At 53.9% G+C, this 17,859-nt stretch overlaps 1 protein-coding gene across 6 annotated transcripts in view; it reads left to right on the plus strand.

Annotated features, from left to right (window-relative positions):
* Positions 1 to 13,451, plus strand: part of UBTF (upstream binding transcription factor, RNA polymerase I) — a 16,142-nt gene extending 2,691 nt beyond the window's left edge. For 3 of the 6 annotated variants that reach the window (XM_023521540.1, XM_023521539.1, XM_023521541.1), the window contains exons 2-21: positions 809 to 933; positions 2,436 to 2,611; positions 3,137 to 3,220; positions 3,318 to 3,473; positions 5,816 to 5,880; positions 6,160 to 6,280; positions 6,642 to 6,752; positions 7,093 to 7,226; positions 7,375 to 7,516; positions 7,772 to 7,813; positions 7,936 to 8,049; positions 8,151 to 8,306; positions 8,667 to 8,822; positions 8,902 to 9,033; positions 9,446 to 9,534; positions 9,659 to 9,848; positions 10,613 to 10,660; positions 10,759 to 10,830; positions 10,924 to 11,067; positions 11,153 to 13,451. In XM_023521540.1, the coding sequence (XP_023377308.1) occupies positions 876 to 933; positions 2,436 to 2,611; positions 3,137 to 3,220; positions 3,318 to 3,473; positions 5,816 to 5,880; positions 6,160 to 6,280; positions 6,642 to 6,752; positions 7,093 to 7,226; positions 7,375 to 7,516; positions 7,772 to 7,813; positions 7,936 to 8,049; positions 8,151 to 8,306; positions 8,667 to 8,822; positions 8,902 to 9,033; positions 9,446 to 9,534; positions 9,659 to 9,848; positions 10,613 to 10,660; positions 10,759 to 10,830; positions 10,924 to 11,067; positions 11,153 to 11,278 (2,316 nt within the window). In that variant the 5' untranslated portion in view covers positions 809 to 875 and the 3' untranslated portion in view covers positions 11,279 to 13,451. The remainder of the gene's footprint in view (positions 1 to 808; positions 934 to 2,435; positions 2,612 to 3,136; positions 3,221 to 3,317; positions 3,474 to 5,815; positions 5,881 to 6,159; positions 6,281 to 6,641; positions 6,753 to 7,092; positions 7,227 to 7,374; positions 7,517 to 7,771; positions 7,814 to 7,935; positions 8,050 to 8,150; positions 8,307 to 8,666; positions 8,823 to 8,901; positions 9,034 to 9,445; positions 9,535 to 9,658; positions 9,849 to 10,612; positions 10,661 to 10,758; positions 10,831 to 10,923; positions 11,068 to 11,152) is intronic. The other 3 variants (XM_011377164.2, XM_023521542.1, XM_011377165.2) reach the window with 3 other exon arrangements.
* Positions 13,452 to 17,859: the final 4,408 nt, after the last annotated feature.

The raw sequence follows: 17,859 nt of genomic DNA on the forward strand, positions 1-17,859 counted from the left end.
CGGAGGCCGGGGCGGGGGCGCCGGCGGGGCTGGGCCGCAAGCTCGGGGGAGGAGGCGGTGGTTCCCGCCGTGGTCGCGCCTCTGCGCCGGGTTCCTCCGTGCGCGTCGGGGTGGCTGGGCGGTAGCAGTGCCTCTGGCCGGGGTGGACGGCTCGGGGGCGGGGGGCAGGCTAGGCCGCTTCTCTCCGGCTGCTCGCCCGCCCAAGCAGGCGGGGACGGCGTCAGGAGCCCGGGAGGGGGGACGGCGGGAATCCGGATCCGGTCCCCGGGGGCGGTGCGGCCGCTGCGCTCCGAGGCCGCCGGCGGCTGCGCTGAGTCCAGGTCCCCGCCGGGTTGCGGAGGCGGGGGGAATCGGCTGGGGGGGGAGGCAGGAGGAGGAGACTACAGCGCGTGCCCGCTCCCGCGGCCGCGCGCGCCCTTTACCCGCCCTTCCTCCTCCCCCTCCCTCAAGCCTGGGGCCTCCCCGGGGCGGGCGCTCAGAGGAGGAGGAGTTTTTTTTTTTTTTTTTTTTGGCCAAGGTGGGGGTAGGAGGGCGGAGGGAGGGCACTAGCTGCACGCGGGAGCTGGGAGCAGTCTCTCGCGTGGGCAGGGGAGGGCGCCCGCCGCGGGGCTGAAGGGGCTGGGGGAGGGGGTTAGGAGGAAGAGGAGGGGCGCATTCCCACACCCACCCACCCACTTAGTGTATTAGGGTCCTAGCTGGGTTTCTCTGAGAGTGGGGACTTATGCCTCCCTCCCCTCTGGGGGAGGGAGGAATAGAAAGTCCCTCATCTCTTTGCTCGCCTAAGTAGAGACTGGTATCTCTTCTAAAGGGTGAGGTGGCTTTGAACCCGGGTTGCCCGGCCAGCGCGACCAAGGAGGTGGCTGGAGGACTGGAGAATGAACGGAGAAGCCGACTGTCCCACAGACCTGGAAATGGCCGCCCCCAAAGGCCAAGGTAGGAACCCCTACCCTCAGCCTTCTTTAACTTAAATCCTCTTTTCTTACATGTCTGTCTTCAAGGCCCATTCCCCTTCTAAAGGGTTTCTCCAGTCTGCATTCTCTGAATTGAGATGAGGGGAGGGTGTCTATAAGAGTCAGGCATCCTTCACACTGGGGGTTTGACTAAATCCAAATTATTATGCCTTGTATTTTTCACACTCCATTCCCCCCATGTTAAGAAGAGGGAGGAAGAGGCCTCTGCAGACATTCCTTCTGGGATTCCCAGTCATCCCAGAGTGTGTCTTCTTCCAGTGTCATGGAATGGGAAAAAGGATGAGGAAGGTGAAGAAAGAAGTTGGGAAGGATTTTCAGGGTTTTTTGTTGTTGTTAAGAGGACAAGGGTTTTGGTGAGATAGAGAGAAAGGGTGTTTTGGTAGTTTGAGACCCCAAGCCAAGGAAGTTATGTACGTAACTAGACCCTACCCTACCCAGTAGGAATCCAGTGTGTATGGAAGTAGGGGATAAGATGAAGCTGAGCACCTGGTGCTGCCTGTGGGACCCTAAGAGGAAAAAGGATTATGAGTTTAGTGACCGGCCCTACAGAAACCCTGGCCCAGGTTACCAGATGTAAATGCAAATGAGTCTTTTTCACTCCTTTCTTGGGATAGCTGTTGTCCCAGCTCACCTTCCAGGGTAGGCACCCTCCAGAGAGATCTCACTGGAACTACATATCAGGGGTTGGAAATAGCTAGTCCAGACCCCCTTTATTGCCTGCATGGGGAGTTAGGCTGAGAAAACAACTCACAATTCTGGCAGTTCTACCTCGAGCAGGACCCTGAGAGCCTTTGCCTGCCTGCCTTGCCCTACAGTTGCTCTTTATGGAAATGGAAGAACCATTTCCATTCTATTTTTCTTACTTGCCGCAAATCTTCCTTTGGTCTTTTTTGAGAGGCCGAGAGGGAGGGATATGATGGGATACCCATGTCTCTAATGTTAGTTTCTAGCTGCGCTGGAGAAGAACATCTGAATGAGTTCTCCTTACCATCCACACCCCATCCTCAGTCGTAGAACACTTAGGGTATCCACCTGGAACTTGGTGTGAACTTGGTGACTCACTTAGAAATGTTGCCTCCTTGCTTCCCGGCCCCCCTCTCTGATAAGCTAGCTGCTTTCTCACAGGGTCCTAAATCATGGTAGCTTCATTTCCTCCCCTTCCTACAATAAGTAGTACCTTGTGGCAGCCTGGCATGTTAAGAATGGTAACAGGTTTGGAGCAAGCCAGGTTTGAGTTCACATATGGCTTTCTAAGTGTGATGCTGTCAGGACTAGAGTCCCTGCTCTAGGCCATATGGCCACAGTTTTTCCTTAGGGCTAGGCCGTGTTTTGTCTGTGTCTTCAGATGGGAAGTAACCAGGGACTGGGATGCTTTGGGGAGGAAGAGTCGGACGCTTAAGGACTGGGGGACAGATGGGAGGATAGCATGAGCCAGGCATGATCGCCTTTCTTACCTCTACCCAGACCGCTGGTCCCAGGAGGACATGCTGACTTTGCTAGAATGCATGAAGAACAACCTTCCATCCAATGACAGCTCCAAGTTCAAAACCACTGAGTCACATATGGACTGGGAAAAAGTAGCATTTAAAGACTTTTCTGGAGACATGTGCAAGCTCAAATGGGTAGAGATTTCTAATGAGGTAATCTGATACCCCCCCTTCCTGACATACCAACGCATATCTATACGGACCCCTGCCTCAGTCTTTCTAGTGGGGGAGATGAAACAGAAATCAATAAACAGGAAGAAAAAAGACCAGGGGAGGTGCTCATGTGGTTGCCCCTGTGCATTTTGGGAGGTGGCACGGTTGACAGCACTGGCCTAGAGTTCTCAGCTCTGCCACTTTCTAGCAGTATGGCCTTGAATACTTATCATCTTGTTTTTGTCACCTGAGCTGTTCCAAGGTGCTGGCATGGACAGCCACATCGGGGTCAGGTGGCCACCTTATTTCTGTCCTTTGGTGTATATTGACTGCATGAGCCTCTGTAGTAGGCATGGGCCAGTGCCTGATGTCAGGGGCTGCCTGAGTTGTGTGGCTGTTGGCCTCTGCCTCTCTTTTGATAAATCCAGTCTAGTGGAAAGTAGAGGAGACCTGTTAAGAAATGGAGTATGCTACTGCGTAGTGTTCCCTCTTCTGAACTTCCACTCATCTCCCTTCTTCTTCCAGGTAAGGAAGTTCCGTACGTTGACAGAATTGATCCTTGATGCTCAGGAACATGTTAAAAATCCTTACAAAGGCAAAAAACTCAAGGTGAGTTTCCAGGAGGAAGAACACAGAGAATAAGAGAGGAAGTGTCCAAAGAATGGATTGGTGTCTGACCTTCAGTGTGTCCTGTCCCTCCTTCCAGAAACACCCGGACTTCCCAAAGAAGCCCCTGACCCCTTATTTCCGCTTCTTCATGGAGAAGCGGGCCAAGTATGCTAAACTCCACCCTGAGATGAGCAACCTGGACCTGACCAAGATCCTGTCCAAGAAATACAAGGAGCTGCCGGAGAAGAAGAAGGTGGGGGGAGGGGGGCTAAGGTGGGGAGAAAGGAAAGGCTGGGAGCAGCTGGTGTGGTGTAGATCAGCTGTTGGGGGCCAGGTGTGGGGCTTAGAGAGAGGGACTTGGCATCAAGGATGTGGGCAGGTCAGCAGAGCAGAGTAGGGTCTTGGGCAGCCACACCTGATCACCCCTTCCCAGGCCCACACACCATCAGGTACAGGCACTGTCGTAGATGTAACCTAGGCTGGGGTAAGCACTCAGACCAGCCACAGTCCACAGGGCTTTTTCATGTAGCTCTGCTCCCACGCACCCATCCTCACTGTCAGGCCTGCACAGCAGAACTCTCTAATATGGTCTCACTTGATGCAGCAACCCCAGGAGGACAAATTATCCTGATTTTGTGGGTAAGGAACTGGGGTGCAGGAGAATATCATGTCCCAGGTCACACAATGATGCTAGAGCACGACTTGGGTTTAGTGCTCCTTAACTAGTGTTCTCACTGCTACTTCCCATGTTAGACGTGCTTCCCTTCCCATGCACACATGTTTGCCCAAGGACACACATTGTCCCTTGTGGCCTTGTGAAGACCACATGAAGCTGTTGACCTTGAGCAGAAGTTGCCCCAGTCTCCCAGGCAGAGGTAGACACAGTTGAACATGATGAGCTCAAGCCGTCCCTCGCAGAGATAGGCAGCAAAGCACTGGAGGAGTCTGCAGCCCCCACTAGTGAGATGGAGTGGAGAAAGATAGACACAAAGAAGAGATGCTAGACAGTGAGATGGAGCCAGAGGGAGAAGTGGTGAGGGGCAGCAGGAGAAACAAGACAACAGAGTTGTCCACGGCCAGCTCTTAAGTGGTGGTACTGGCCTCCCCACTGTGAATATCTCTTTGCCTGGTTTGCGCGCCCTGGCTGCAGGCTCCCATGCTCTTGGTTCTGGACCCAAAAAAGGAGCGAACTTGGCTGGATAAAACCAGCTGTCTGCCACTGCTGCCCAAGTCAAGCAGGAGCAAGAATTGCTGGAGTTATTATTGACCTTCTGATGGGGGGATATTGCAGAGCTGCCTATACACACAGCACCCAGTCTCTCAGACAGGATGGGAGGGAGAGGCAGAGAGTCTGAGGACCAGGGAGAGACAGAAGAAACTATGTGGTAGAATGGACAGGGTGCTGGCCTTGGGTACATGAGACTTGGGCCTCTTCTGGCTCCCACTGAATTGCTGTGTGTGTGACCTTGGGTAAGTCACTTTACTTCTCTGAGTCTGCTCTTATCTGAGGTGTGGAGGCTGACCCTGATCTGTGTGGTGCCTTCCAGCTTGAAAAGCAGCTGTTGTGTGTGAGCAGGGCTGAGATTGGGACAGCAGGCTGAGCTCTGCTCCCGGTTTTCCGCAGGAGCCTCAGAGGAAAGCGAAGCTGCCTCTCTCTCTGCACCTGGTGCCTCTTGTGTGAAACGCAGGGGTTGGGTTTAATCACCATGAGCCCCTGGCCCCTCCCAGTACTGACTTGTGAATCTGGGTAAAGGGGGTTAGAAAAGAGATGGACACTGAGTGGGGTAGATGAGAAAGAGACCAACTGGAAAGGAAATAGAGTGAAGAGTGTGGAGAGACAAGAAAGATAGATGGAGGAGTCAGGCGGTGGTGGGAAGGGAGGACCGGGCTGATGAGGTGGAGGAGAAGGCATGGAAGCCAGTGGCAGAGGAGGAGCAATGGCTGAGGAAGGAAAGAGAATGGTGTCAGAATTGTGAAGGACAGCCAGGGACCCAGAGGTGGTGGATGGGGGAAAACATCCAAATTTAGGAGACAGATCTATTAGGATGTGATTTGCATTATGAGAACTCATTCTGGGTTTCCTTCAACACACTCTCCTCTCATGCCTTGGAAGCAGGACTCAGCCTGCCCTGGCCCTCTGGGCCACCTCTGGTGGGGCAGACCAATATCAGCTGCCACAGACATAGGATGGGGGCGCGTCAGAGGCAAGATCTGCACCTTCTCCTTATTCCTCGTTGTGGGTTTTGAGATTTGGGGGAAAGGTGGAGGAATAGGTTTAGGGATGTCCCAGCCCTGTCACTGCTTACTCTTTGACTGGGTAATGCCATGTGCCCTCTCTGGGACTCTTCCCTTGCAAAGGGAATGGGATGTGTGATGTGTTCTAGGAGGCCCCTGTATCTCCCACTAGTCTGGGTTCCTGTTGAGTTCTCCCCTGCCAACCCACTGGAAGGCAGGCCAGCATCCTCTGCCCATTCATGCCATTCTTCATTCATCCATATCACCAACTGGAAGGCAAAATAGCTAGCAAGGAGGACTTGATGGCTTTTGTAGCTCAGGCCTTGGGTTGTGGATGACCCCGTCCCCTCCTCCCCCTAGATGAAATATATTCAGGACTTCCAGAGGGAGAAACAGGAGTTCGAGCGAAACCTGGCCCGATTCAGGTAAGGCAGCGGAACCGAGGACGGCCACAGGGCACTGGGTGTGGTAGGATAGGGTAACACTGACCAGATCCTTGAGCTTGCCATCTATGAGGCATGGAAGATGGATGGGTCACATATGGACCCTAGTGGGTCATGCTCAAGGGCAAGGACAGGCAGCCACTGTCCCACTAGTCCCCAGATGACAGACCTAGGAGCCTTGGTGGGTGGGGCAGCTAGTTCAGTCTGCCCTGGCAGAATCTCCCTCCACCCGCTGATTGTTGCTCCCCATGCCCTGGCTAGGGAGGATCACCCTGACCTAATCCAGAATGCCAAGAAGTCGGACATCCCCGAGAAGCCCAAAACCCCCCAGCAGCTGTGGTATACCCACGAGAAGAAAGTGTATCTCAAAGTGCGGCCAGATGTGAGTGTCCGGCCAAGGGGTGGGGGCAGAGGGTACGCGGTGGTGGCAAGGGGGGAGCCGCGCCAGGTCGGCTGGGCAGGGTGCAGGGGAGCAGGAGAGGAGGCCCCTCCCCAGGGGTGGGCTGCATGGACAGGGCCTGGGCCAGCTGGCGTGCGAACGTGTGCGTGTCTGCGTGTATGTGTGAGCCTGTCCCTTTGCACCCAGGCGGGACCCCCGCCTCTCCGCCTTCCCCTCCTGGCCTGTGGGGGACACTCCTGTGACCTCCTGTGGCCTGAGGGGGCGGGGGCCTCTGTGCCCCCTACCCCCTCCCTTCCTCCTGCCCCTGGCTGCCTGTGTGTGTCTGACGGCTTTTGGTTTGCAGGCCACTACGAAGGAGGTGAAGGACTCCCTGGGGAAGCAGTGGTCTCAGCTCTCGGACAAAAAGAGGCTGAAATGGATTCATAAGGCCCTGGAGCAGCGGAAGGAGTACGAGGTTAGGCTTCCGCTGCGCTCCTCCCCATCCGGCTCTTCACGAGCCTCTGCCCTCTGACTCTGGCCTCCGCACTCCGCAGGAGGCAGTCATTCCCCACCCCTCCATTGAGGGAGGGGCCTTCTGGGCCCCTCACCTCTGCCCCTACCTTCTCCACCCGCCCCCCCCCATGAGATCTCAGGCTAGGGCAGGGCAGGGCACCACTTCTTCGTGTGACACAGCAGACACACGGCCACCCCCCAGCTTTGCTCCCTGCCTCCCCTCCCCAGCGGCTCTCCCCCCTACCCAGCCCCAGCTAACCCCACACCCCGTTGCCCTCCATCCCCCCCACCTCACTCTGCAGGAGATTATGCGTGACTATATCCAGAAGCACCCTGAGCTGAACATCAGTGAGGAGGGCATCACCAAGTCCACCCTCACCAAGGCCGAACGCCAGCTCAAGGACAAGTTTGATGGGCGACCCACCAAGCCACCTCCGTGAGCACTGCCCTGGGGTTGGGGGGTGAGTGGGCAAGTGGACAGCTAGGTTCAGGCTAAGGCTCAGGCTCTGGAAGTGAGGAGACCTGCTTTCCTGGGCCACCCTGTTGCTCACGGGGATGCTCCTCCCTTGCTGCGGTTCTGATAGGAACAGCTACTCGCTGTACTGTGCAGAGCTGATGGCCAACATGAAGGACGTGCCCAGCACAGAGCGCATGGTGCTATGCAGCCAGCAGTGGAAGCTGCTCTCCCAGAAGGAGAAGGATGCCTACCACAAGAAGTGTGACCAGGTGAGCTGTGGTGGGAACCACCCTTGGAGATGGAGAATTCCTGGAGACCCTTGTGCACCTGTTTCAAACTTTTGCTGGGTTTAACATCTGGGCAGATCAACAGATAGTGTCAAGCCTCGTGCTTACCATCTACAGAGGGAGAAAAGGCCCCATCCAGGCTCTGGATAGCTTGCTGAGGGCTCCTGTCCCCTGAGCACTGGAAGGTGTCCAATAAGCCTGCCCCCAGACTAACCCTGACTCCCCTTCCTTTCCCAGAAAAAGAAGGATTATGAGGTGGAACTGCTCCGTTTTCTGGAGGTGAGTGGATGAGGCAGGGGCCAGGGAGAAGCCTAAGGATTGGTGGGCAAGGCCCTCAGGACAGCCTGGGAGCAGACTAAATTAGGCACACAACCCCATGCTACCTCTTCTCCTGGGACCAGAGCCTGCCTGAGGAGGAGCAGCAGCGGGTGTTGGGAGAGGAGAAGATGCTGAACATCAATAAGAAGCAAGCAACCAGCCCAGCCTCCAAGAAGCCCTCCCAGGAAGGGGGCAAGGTGGGCAGAGGGCACCACTGAGCGGGGTGGGGGGTTGAGGTGGGGAAAGACGGCTCCCTGTCAACACCCCATGGACCCCGACCCTCTTCGGGCATCTCCAGGGTGGCTCAGAGAAGCCCAAGAGGCCCGTGTCGGCCATGTTTATCTTCTCTGAGGAGAAGCGGCGGCAGCTGCAAGAGGAACGGCCAGAGCTCTCAGAGAGCGAGCTGACCCGCCTGCTGGCCCGCATGTGGAACGACTTATCGGAGAAAAAGAAGGTCAGGCTGGCCAGACTCGAGGGGCGTTGGAATGGCTGAGCGTGGGCTGCTTTTCCCCTAGAGGCTGGCTGTACTTCCTCACCCCTGCCCTGTGTGAGCCACACGTGTGCCTGGGCTCAGATGGTGGGGCTGGGAACCCAGCAAGCCGGAAGGCGGGAAGCTGTCAGCTGAGGACTGTTGGCTCCCTGGGGAGCAGCGCTGGTGGGCGGGACTGAGCCCCAGGCTGGAGACATCTGCACCAGCCCACGCCTCTGCTTGTCCCTCCCTTTCTGCAGTGGTAGGGGAACCCTCTGCTGAATGGGGAACGCGCGCCCCCTGGGGGTGGCTGGAAGACTCACGCCTCCTGCCGTCCCTTTGCAGGCCAAATACAAGGCTCGGGAGGCTGCGCTGAAGGCCCAGTCGGAAAGGAAGCCTGGCGGAGAGCGCGAGGAACGGGGCAAACTGCCGGAGTCACCCAAGAGAGCAGAGGAGATCTGGCAACAGAGTGTCATTGGCGACTACCTGGCTCGCTTCAAGGTAGTGGGGAGTGGGAAAGTGGTTGTTCTGTAGCCTGCCCACGCAGGCCTCCTCCAGCCCTAGGTGACACCTCCCACAGCTGACTCCCTGTCTGTCCCAGAATGACCGGGTGAAGGCCTTGAAAGCCATGGAGATGACCTGGAACAACATGGAGAAGAAGGAGAAATTGATGTGGATTAAGAAGGCGGCAGAAGACCAAAAGCGATATGAGGTGGGAAGGGGGCTGCTGGTTAATAGGGTGGGATGGAGCTGGGGCCACCTCCCTCCACCTAAAACTTAGAGGAGTTTTGGGTGTGCAACTTTCCTCACTGCGTGGGGCTTGGAGCCCAAAGTCCCAGCCTTGGTGTAGGACCTGGAACAAGTTAACTTCCTTGTTTGAGCCTCAGTCACGCATCAGTAAAATGAATATGACGATGCAGGTCACATGAGTGCAATTATGAAAGCACTTTCAAATGGCAGTGCCTGACACAGGCGTGAGTTTTTAAGAAGTTCCCTGAATGTGCCTCAGTTTCCCCTCCCAGACACATAAAAGGAGAGCCAGCTGAGACACTGATGGCATGGGGCAGGAGGTAGGAATGTGTTGGTGGGTGGGATGAGTATAACCTTTCCGGGTTTCCCTACAGAGAGAGCTGAGTGAGATGCGGGCACCTCCGGCTGCTGCAAACTCATCCAAGAAGATGAAGTTCCAGGGAGAACCCAAGAAGCCTCCCATGTGAGTTTGGAGCCCACCCTGTAGGTGGGGAGGGTCAAGCCTTCGAGGGCTGCTTGGTTTGTATCCTGACACTGGGTTTGTATCCTGACTTGGTTTGTATCCTGACACCACCCGTACTTCCCAGGAACGGTTACCAGAAGTTCTCCCAGGAGCTGCTGTCCAACGGGGAGCTGAACCACCTGCCGCTGAAGGAACGCATGGTAGAGATTGGCAGCCGCTGGCAGCGCATCTCTCAGAGCCAGAAAGAGCACTACAAAAAGTTGGCAGAGGAGCAGCAAAAGCAATACAAAGTGCACCTCGACCTCTGGGTCAAGGTGAGAGGGCAGGGGACCCTTGGAAGAGGGTGGCATCATGCTGGCTGATCTGCATTCATTTCATTCAGTGCCCAGCAGTCCTATAAGTAGTGATTACCATCAAAGATAAGGAAACCAAATCTCTGAGAAGTTAAGTAACTTACCCAAGGTCACTCAGCTAGTAAGTAAAAAAATCCAAATCAGACTGCCTTTTCCTCTCGGCTGGGACCAGAGGACTTCTCCTAGATTGTAGCTTGGCCCCCTGGTCTGAGTTCCCCCTGTGTCTTGGTTGAGCAGCCAGATCTGTAAAGTAGAGAGAGTCATTTATGTCCTCCCTAACCACCCAGGCAGGTTGGCCAAGGACCCAGGGAAATAGCAAGGTATAGGTGTTCCAGAAGTTTGACGAGCCCCAGACTGCCTCTTCAGTGGCTCTAGGCTTGCTGTTGGGGTGGGAGTGATGAAGCCAGGTTACGGGGGAGCAATCGGGGAGCTTCTCCAAGTTGAGGAAGGCCCTGACTGTAGAGCCTCCATTTGAGTAGAATAGGAAGGACATGAAAACCAACAATCTTAGGACAGATTGTCTAGAAAAGGATTCAGGGCATTTCAAGCAGGAATACTGAAGTTGGGTTCTCAGATCCCAGGGGTTCTCTGTAGAGATGCAAGGTATGGGGAAGCTGGGAGGGATAATGATGGGTGGTGGTAAATGCTTGTCCCACTGCCTGGCACTTGGTTCGCAGTAGTTTGGGTAATGTTCCAGCCCTCACTCCCTTCTCTGTCTCCTCCAGAGTCTGTCTCCCCAGGACCGAGCAGCATATAAAGAATATATCTCCAATGTGAGTCTGGGAGCGGGGCAGCACTGGGGTAAGGGGGTGATTTGAGGGGAGGGGGTCCGGAACTCATGGCCGCTCTCTTTGTCTGCATCTCCATACAGAAACGTAAGAGCATGACTAAGCTGCGAGGCCCAAACCCCAAGTCCAGCCGGACTACCCTGCAGTCCAAGTCGGTAAGGAGCCCCTCCCAGATGGAGGCGGGAGGTGTGTCCATGGTGCCTAGAGTGGCGTGGCAAAGACCACTGATGCACCCCCATCCCTCCCAGGAGTCTGAGGAGGAGGATGACGAGGATGAGGATGATGATGATGAGGATGAAGAGGAAGAAGATGATGAGAATGGAGACTCCTCTGAGGATGGCGGGGACTCCTCTGAGTCTAGCAGCGAGGATGAGAGCGAGGACGGGGATGAGGTGGGTTGATGGGCACAGTGGCAGGGGTAGGGTGGGGCCCTGCCAGAACAGCCACCTGGTGACAGCATGTTCCTTGTCCCCTCAGAATGAGGATGACGATGAGGATGATGATGAGGATGATGATGAGGATGAGGATGAAGACAATGAGTCCGAGGCCAGCAGCTCCAGCTCTTCCTCCTCAGGGGACTCCTCAGACTCTGACTCCAACTGAGGCTGGGCCCCACCCGGGGCTCCCCTCCCCAACTGACCACCTTTGTTTCTCCCCCTTGTTCTGTCCCCTGCCCATGACCCACTCACCCCACTCCCCACCTCCTCCAATTTTTCTTTCTTTTTTTTTTAAAACAATATGGTGGGGGAGGGGCTGGAGGAGCTCAGGCCAGGACTCTGCAGCCTCAGAGACATCAGCCCTGGGGGCCCTCCAGGGAGCAACCATCAGACTGAGCCACCACTGGACCGGCCCAGCCCACCCCTCTGCACTTGCGGTTCTGGCATGGACAATGGACCTGGGAGTGGGGTGGGGGGGGTTCCCAAAGAGTTCAGTGAGGCCTGCTACACCTGCAGCCCAACCCAAGGGAGGGTGGAAGCTTGGGGAGGACCCCTGCCTTCCCAGAGAGGCTTGCCACCTGGACCCCTACATTGGAACTGGAGGCAGGGAACCTGGGGAGAGGAGGATGGGTGCCTATGAGAAAACAGGCGCTACCCCATAGACCTCTCCCCTGCCCCCTGCAGGAAGGAACTGCCTGGACCCAGTCATGGGGGGAGGGGCAGAAGTGTTTTTTATATATGTGTATATATTTTTTTTTTAAGCTCTGAGCTGTCAACGAGACGTTTCCTACCGATATCGGCTGCCGTCTCTGTTGTCATTTCTGGGAGAGGGAGGGTTTAGGGGTAGGTTTGGGAATTTTTTAAAACCTGGTATGTATGGAAAATTGTGTGTGTGTGTGTGTGTGTGTATGTGTGTGTCCTGTACATAGCATGGGTGCACCTGTGGATGTGTGCAAAGGCACATGTGTATGTGTGTGTGTGTATATGAGAGAAGGGGGAGCCCACGTCAGTGTGAATCTGGTAAAAGGGTTGGTGAGGGCCAGGGAGACATTGATCCTGTTGGGAACAGGCTGGGGCGGTCCCTTTCTCCACATCTTCTGCTTTGCCTAATCTCTGATTCAGTTTGGGGAGAGTGTACTGAAGCCACTCTGATGCTTCCTATACTGGCTTCCCTCTGCCAGGGCCATGTGACTCAGCTGCTGCGGGTCTCCAATATCCGGCAGTATTGCGGGGAGGGGGACAGACTAGGTGAACCTTAAAGCTTTTATTTGCTGGGAAAGGCTTCCCCAGCTTATCTGAGGGGTTGCCTAGCCACTCTAGGCTCAGAACTTTGGCTTCAAGAGATGTGTTGCTAGCTCTTAACTTAGCATCCCTCTTGCCTTTACCCCATATCCTCCAGCTCCCCATGCCCATTTCCTTTGATTTCTCAGGTCTGCTCCCTTCTCGCCACCCCTTCCCCAACCCACGGCTGGGGAAAGAGGTCTTTAAAAGCTGCTTTGCAGCTGTCCCTCTAACCCTTCCCAGCCACCCCCAAATTTTTGGTACCCTGATTCCTAGACTCAATAAGCCAAGCCACCTGTCTGTGGATTTAATTTTTTTTAATTAAATTTTGGCTTTTTTTTTTTTTTCTCTTTTTGCAATCATGTCCGTGACCTATTTCATTGAGGCTCTGTGCTTTTCCACCTTCTCCCTCTGAATGAAAGCCAAGGGATGAGGGAAGAGTGGAAATTCCACCTAGGAGGTGGAGTGGGAAAAGTGGGTCCCACTCCCTAAGGAAGGCAGACAATTTGCTTTGCCTTGGACATGGTGCTGGGGGTGGGGGGAGCTAGGGAAGAACACTCCCCAGTTCCATTCCCACTCCTCTTCCTTTGTCCTGATCCTGGAATTAGGCACAGGGGTTCATAGGTTCTATTTCTTCCTGAGAGCCCTTGGAAAGAACCCCATTCCCTGTTCTAATGCCCCTGTGCTGTTGTGTTTTAGTGAAATGTGTTTTCATTTAAAAACAACTTTCAATGGGGCACTTTTATTTTCCCATTTTAAAAATTGAAAAATTCTTACAGTACAAACAGGGCTGTGGGGGTGGGGTGTTGGTGCTGTAAGAGGTCACTCTTGAGTGCATTTTGGCACTGGGATGGGATGGCTGGGGTGGGAGGATACCCACTCCCCCCCCCTTTTTCTAATATTTAAGGAGTGTTTTTGTAGGTTTCAACAACAACCACAACTTGAATTTGTATCATGGGAGGTGGGAGGGAGTGGCTTAAAGGTGTCTGCCTAAGCTTAAGGCCAACTGTGGAAGTTTTGTTTTCCCCTTTTTTGTACAATAAAGTGAAAAACAAGTATGACTGCTGTCTGGTCACTGGAATCAATAAAGTGGGGGGCCAGGGGTGACCCCGCATTTTCAATGTGGAAATACCCTTGAAGTCAGCTCGTTTGCTTCTTTCTAGAATCATCTTCCTCTTGAAGGTTCCATAGGCAACCTACCTTCAGGTTGTTCTATGCTATTGCCTTTGCACTTTTCCCAATTCAGTTTGTTCACCTTGGGTTGTCAGACCCTTAAGGACTGAGAAGAAAAAACATTTTCTCACAGAGTGCATTGTTTTGGGAAATTGGGGGTGATGAACTATGCTGGCCATGCAAGGGCTAATTATTGGGATCTGGGTAACCCTCCCACCTTGAGTCCTCAACCTCACCCCAGGTGAGGAGTGACTTTCCTAACTCCACCTAGACCTCAGATGGGAAGTGGGCTGGGCCTCAATGACTGGCTCTCTACTGTTAAGGTAGATAGCCTTTCCTGCACAGGCTTTGGCTGGGTTCCTGGAACCACTCAGGCCCTGTCGAAGAGCTCTCCCTCAACACCAAACCTTTCTACTATTCTTGGCCAAGCTTCTGAAGAGCTCATTGCCCTTCATGAATGACCAGTGTTCATCATTACATCCAATGGATACTTTTCTGTCTCGACTTCTTGGTCTACTCTCCTGCCATCAGCTCCTCCTCCACATTCTTTTCTAGCTGTACATGTCATTCTATGAACTTTCAATTATCACCCATAGGTAAGCAATCCAAAAGGTGGTATCTACAGAGAGTGCTCTTCCAAGCTGCAGACCTGTATATATGTCTGTGTAGGCATCTCATACCTCAAGGCCCAAATGATCACCAATATCCAATCATTCAATCTAGAAAACGGGGTTTCAGCCTTGACTCTTTCCCTCTTTCACTTCTTCATTTATTTGTTTGCCTAGATCTGTCCACTTCCTGTACTTCTCTGAAGTCTGTCTGCCCTTCTCCACTGCTACCATTCCTATCCTATTCAAGGCCACCACTGTTGCTCAACTTTTGTCAAGAACTCCTAAAACTGGTCTTCCTGCTTGCACTCTTGCCCCCTACAGTCCATTTTGCACGCATGTTGTCTTTTAAAACAAATCTGATTTACTTCTCTACTTAAAATTTACTATGACTTACCATGACCCTACAAGGTCTGGCCCTGCCTCCCTTCTCCCACCTCACTCTACTCGATAACCATTCACAATGATCCAGCCAGCTGATCTCTCTCGTTTCTCAAACATGCCCAACACAGGGCCTTTGCACTCGTTCTCTGCTCAAAATGCTATGTCCCTGACTCTACACATAGGTGGTTTTCTCATCTTTCAGGCCTCAGTTCAAATGTTACCTCATAAACAGGTGTCCCCTGACAACCCTCTCTAGAGAGGCTTCCTCCTACATCCTCTTGTTTATATATTTGTTTATTGTCTATCTCCTCAAGTAGAAGACACCTTATCTGCTTGTTCGTTATAGTAATCCTAATAAAATTGCCTGGCAAACATTTGACACTCAAGAAACATTTGTTGAATGAGTGAATAAGTATGTTCCACAAGACCCTGGGAGATCTGTTGCCCCTGCTGGCCTCTCTGCCCCAACTCCAGCCACACCAGCCATTCATGTCTCAAACATACCACGCTCTCTTCCTGAACCTATACACACTCTGCCTGAACACACATTCTGCCTATACACTCTACTTAGAATGTTCCCCTTCACCTCTCTGCCTAGTTAATTCAGGGCTCCACTTAAAAGATCACTTCTTCCAAGAGATCATTCTCTGATCCCCTGACAAAAAATTTCCATGCCATTTGTTTCTTCAGCCGCCTAGATGCCTTCACACTCAATTTTGTTTCTTCCACATTAGGCTTTACTAGGCTGTAAGTTCCACTAGGACAAATATGTCTCTCTGGCTCATTGTTTTAATCCCAGGGCCTCACCTAGAAGCCTGGACCAGTGCAGCATTTATTAACTGGTGCTAACTGTGGAGACTGGGCATGTACCTGAAGAGGTCGCCACCACAGAGCCGTCCGGGACAAGTGCTGAATTAATAGTATGGTCCAGTTGTAAAGAAGTTCAGTCTGAGGATGGTCACAGGTGGGGAAATGAGGAAGGATTTAGGCAAACAAGGAGGAGACAGGAAGGCTTCCTGCACATGTGTAAATTCCTTGAGACAGATAAGCATCATTGGAGTGGAGAATTCCTGATTCACACTGTGGAGGTACCTGAAGGCCTGGCCTCACGCTTTTGCTCTGGACCCAAGTTCAACCACCTTCTGAGAGTCTTCACCAGCTGATCCCATAGTAACAACAACATACCCAAAACGAAGTCGTCATTCTCCTGTATCCTCACATTTCCTCAGAGTTCCCCATTTTGGTTAAAGGTGTTTTGAGGGTCTCTCTCTTTACCCCAAACACCTCAATAGGTTTGCTTCTAAGGTTATATCCAGACTCCATACTCCTGAGTGATCAACTTAAAATACAACTCTGTTGCAACAATTCCCCTTGAGACTCCTCAAGGCCTACAGTGTTTAAGCTCATGAACTTGTCAGCACATCTTTAGTCCTGTGTGGTCTGATCTGCTTACTTGCTGCTGCTTCCCCACCCATTCCTATGTTTCAGCCAGTCCTCAGAATGAGCCATACTTCTGAAATTTGCTGCTTGGGATGTCTAGTGCCTTCCTGGCTTACCTTGACCTGGTTCTCACTAAAGACTTTCTCCACCAACTCTTCCACCGTTTGATCCCTTCTCCTGGCTACCTCTGTCCCCTATGTATACCTCTCATTTTTATCACACAGTTTGGCAACTATTTTCTTACAGGTCTGTTTACTCCACAAATTGTGAACTTCTTGAGGAAGCACAACTGTCTTACTTCATTTTTGCATCCCAGCACAGCTGCACCATAAGAATTCCTACAGAGCACTGTAAGAATAACAGCTAAGATTTGCCAGGCACTTACGCCGAGGTAAGAGTTTCATGTGCACCGATTTGTCAATCCTTACAGCAACCTAATGAGATAGGTACTATCATTATACACAGTGACAACAGAAGAAACTGAGGCAACAGAGCTCATTTGCCCAAATTCATTTGTCAAGTCCACAGATTTAAATTTAGATCTGAATCCTAATCTTAACCACTTAGTATTATCTCCTCAGTAAATGTTTGCTAAAGATTAAAAAGCCAATGATGGTCTCAGTTGTATGAGTTAAGACTTTCTCCGTTTAATCTTATCTTCTGAGGGAAGAGGGCTGTTGTACACCCGTTTCAAGACTCCAGACACAGAGTAACCAGGATGGAAGCGCCAGTCTAGGCATCTACAGCGGCTGGGAGGCTGGGAAAGGACTCTTCCTCAAGAAGGTAAAGGGGTACAGTGAGAGCAGGAGGATATGGGCACATCCAGGGAAGTAGCACTGGGTCGGGAAAAGGGTCTGGCCGGTGCCAGGCAGGCGGTATGAGGTGGGGGGTCCAGCGTGGGTTCCGGAAACAGGAAAGGGGAGCAGGTGTGGGATCTAAAATAGGATGAGGGCGGAGAAGACGCTCCGCTCAGAAGGGCACAGTTCAGTCTCCGCCCTCAGCAGAAGACCCTCATCTCGGGTGTTTGTTGGTTCGCAGGCCTGGAGTGGGCTAAGACCCGTCCAGAAACAGCAGAAACAGAGGCTTGGGCGAGCCCCTTCGGCTCCATGGGTGTTTTGCCCTGAAGTGCTAACTGCGCCCCACTTTAACTCTGGCCTCTTCACAGAAGTGGCTGCACGCTTCAGGGTAAACGCCGGGATGGGGGGGGCTGAAGGGGGTGGAAAAGGCCCGGAGCCCCGAGGGAAGGGCGGGGGAGCCTGGGCCGGAAGGCGTCCCAGGCTCGGCTGGGAGCCGGCGCTCTCTTTAGACGCCACCCGCTGCCCCCGCCCTGGAGCCGGCCGGGACGGCACAACGTCTCCGCCCCCAGCGCACCGCGCACCTCACCTTGAACGCCGCCCCACCCACCACCACCCCATTGGGCCGGCCAGGCCGAGGCGGAGCGGCGATTGGCCGAGGTGGCTCCCGAAGGCCCCGCCCATGTCCCCGCCCCCGTCCCCGTCCGCCGGTACTTTGGACGGCGGCGTGGCGCCCCTCCTCCCCGCCCGGTCCCCGCCCCCTGGAGCAAATGCTGCCGAGCTGCGGCCGCGGGGCAGATGCACGCGCTCGGGCCCATCTAGCTGGCGCGAGCCGTCGCTGGGCGCGCGAAAGCGAAAGAAGGAAGAGGAAGGGAGGGCGGGGGCGGGGTATTGAGGAGGGGCGGGAGGAGGAAGAGGAGGAGGTTGGAGCGCGCTCGCGCTTGGCCTCGAGCCCGCGCGGAGGGAGGGGGAGAGGGGCGCGCGCGCGCACGCTCGCGTTCTCGCTCGCTCCATCCATCCATCCTCCGGTCGCGGCACGCGCGCGCGCTCCGGGCTCGCGCCGCACC

This window comes from Pteropus vampyrus, unplaced genomic scaffold (genome assembly GCF_000151845.1).
Source record: "Pteropus vampyrus isolate Shadow unplaced genomic scaffold, Pvam_2.0 Scaffold306, whole genome shotgun sequence".
NCBI lineage: Eukaryota > Metazoa > Chordata > Mammalia > Chiroptera > Pteropodidae > Pteropus > Pteropus vampyrus.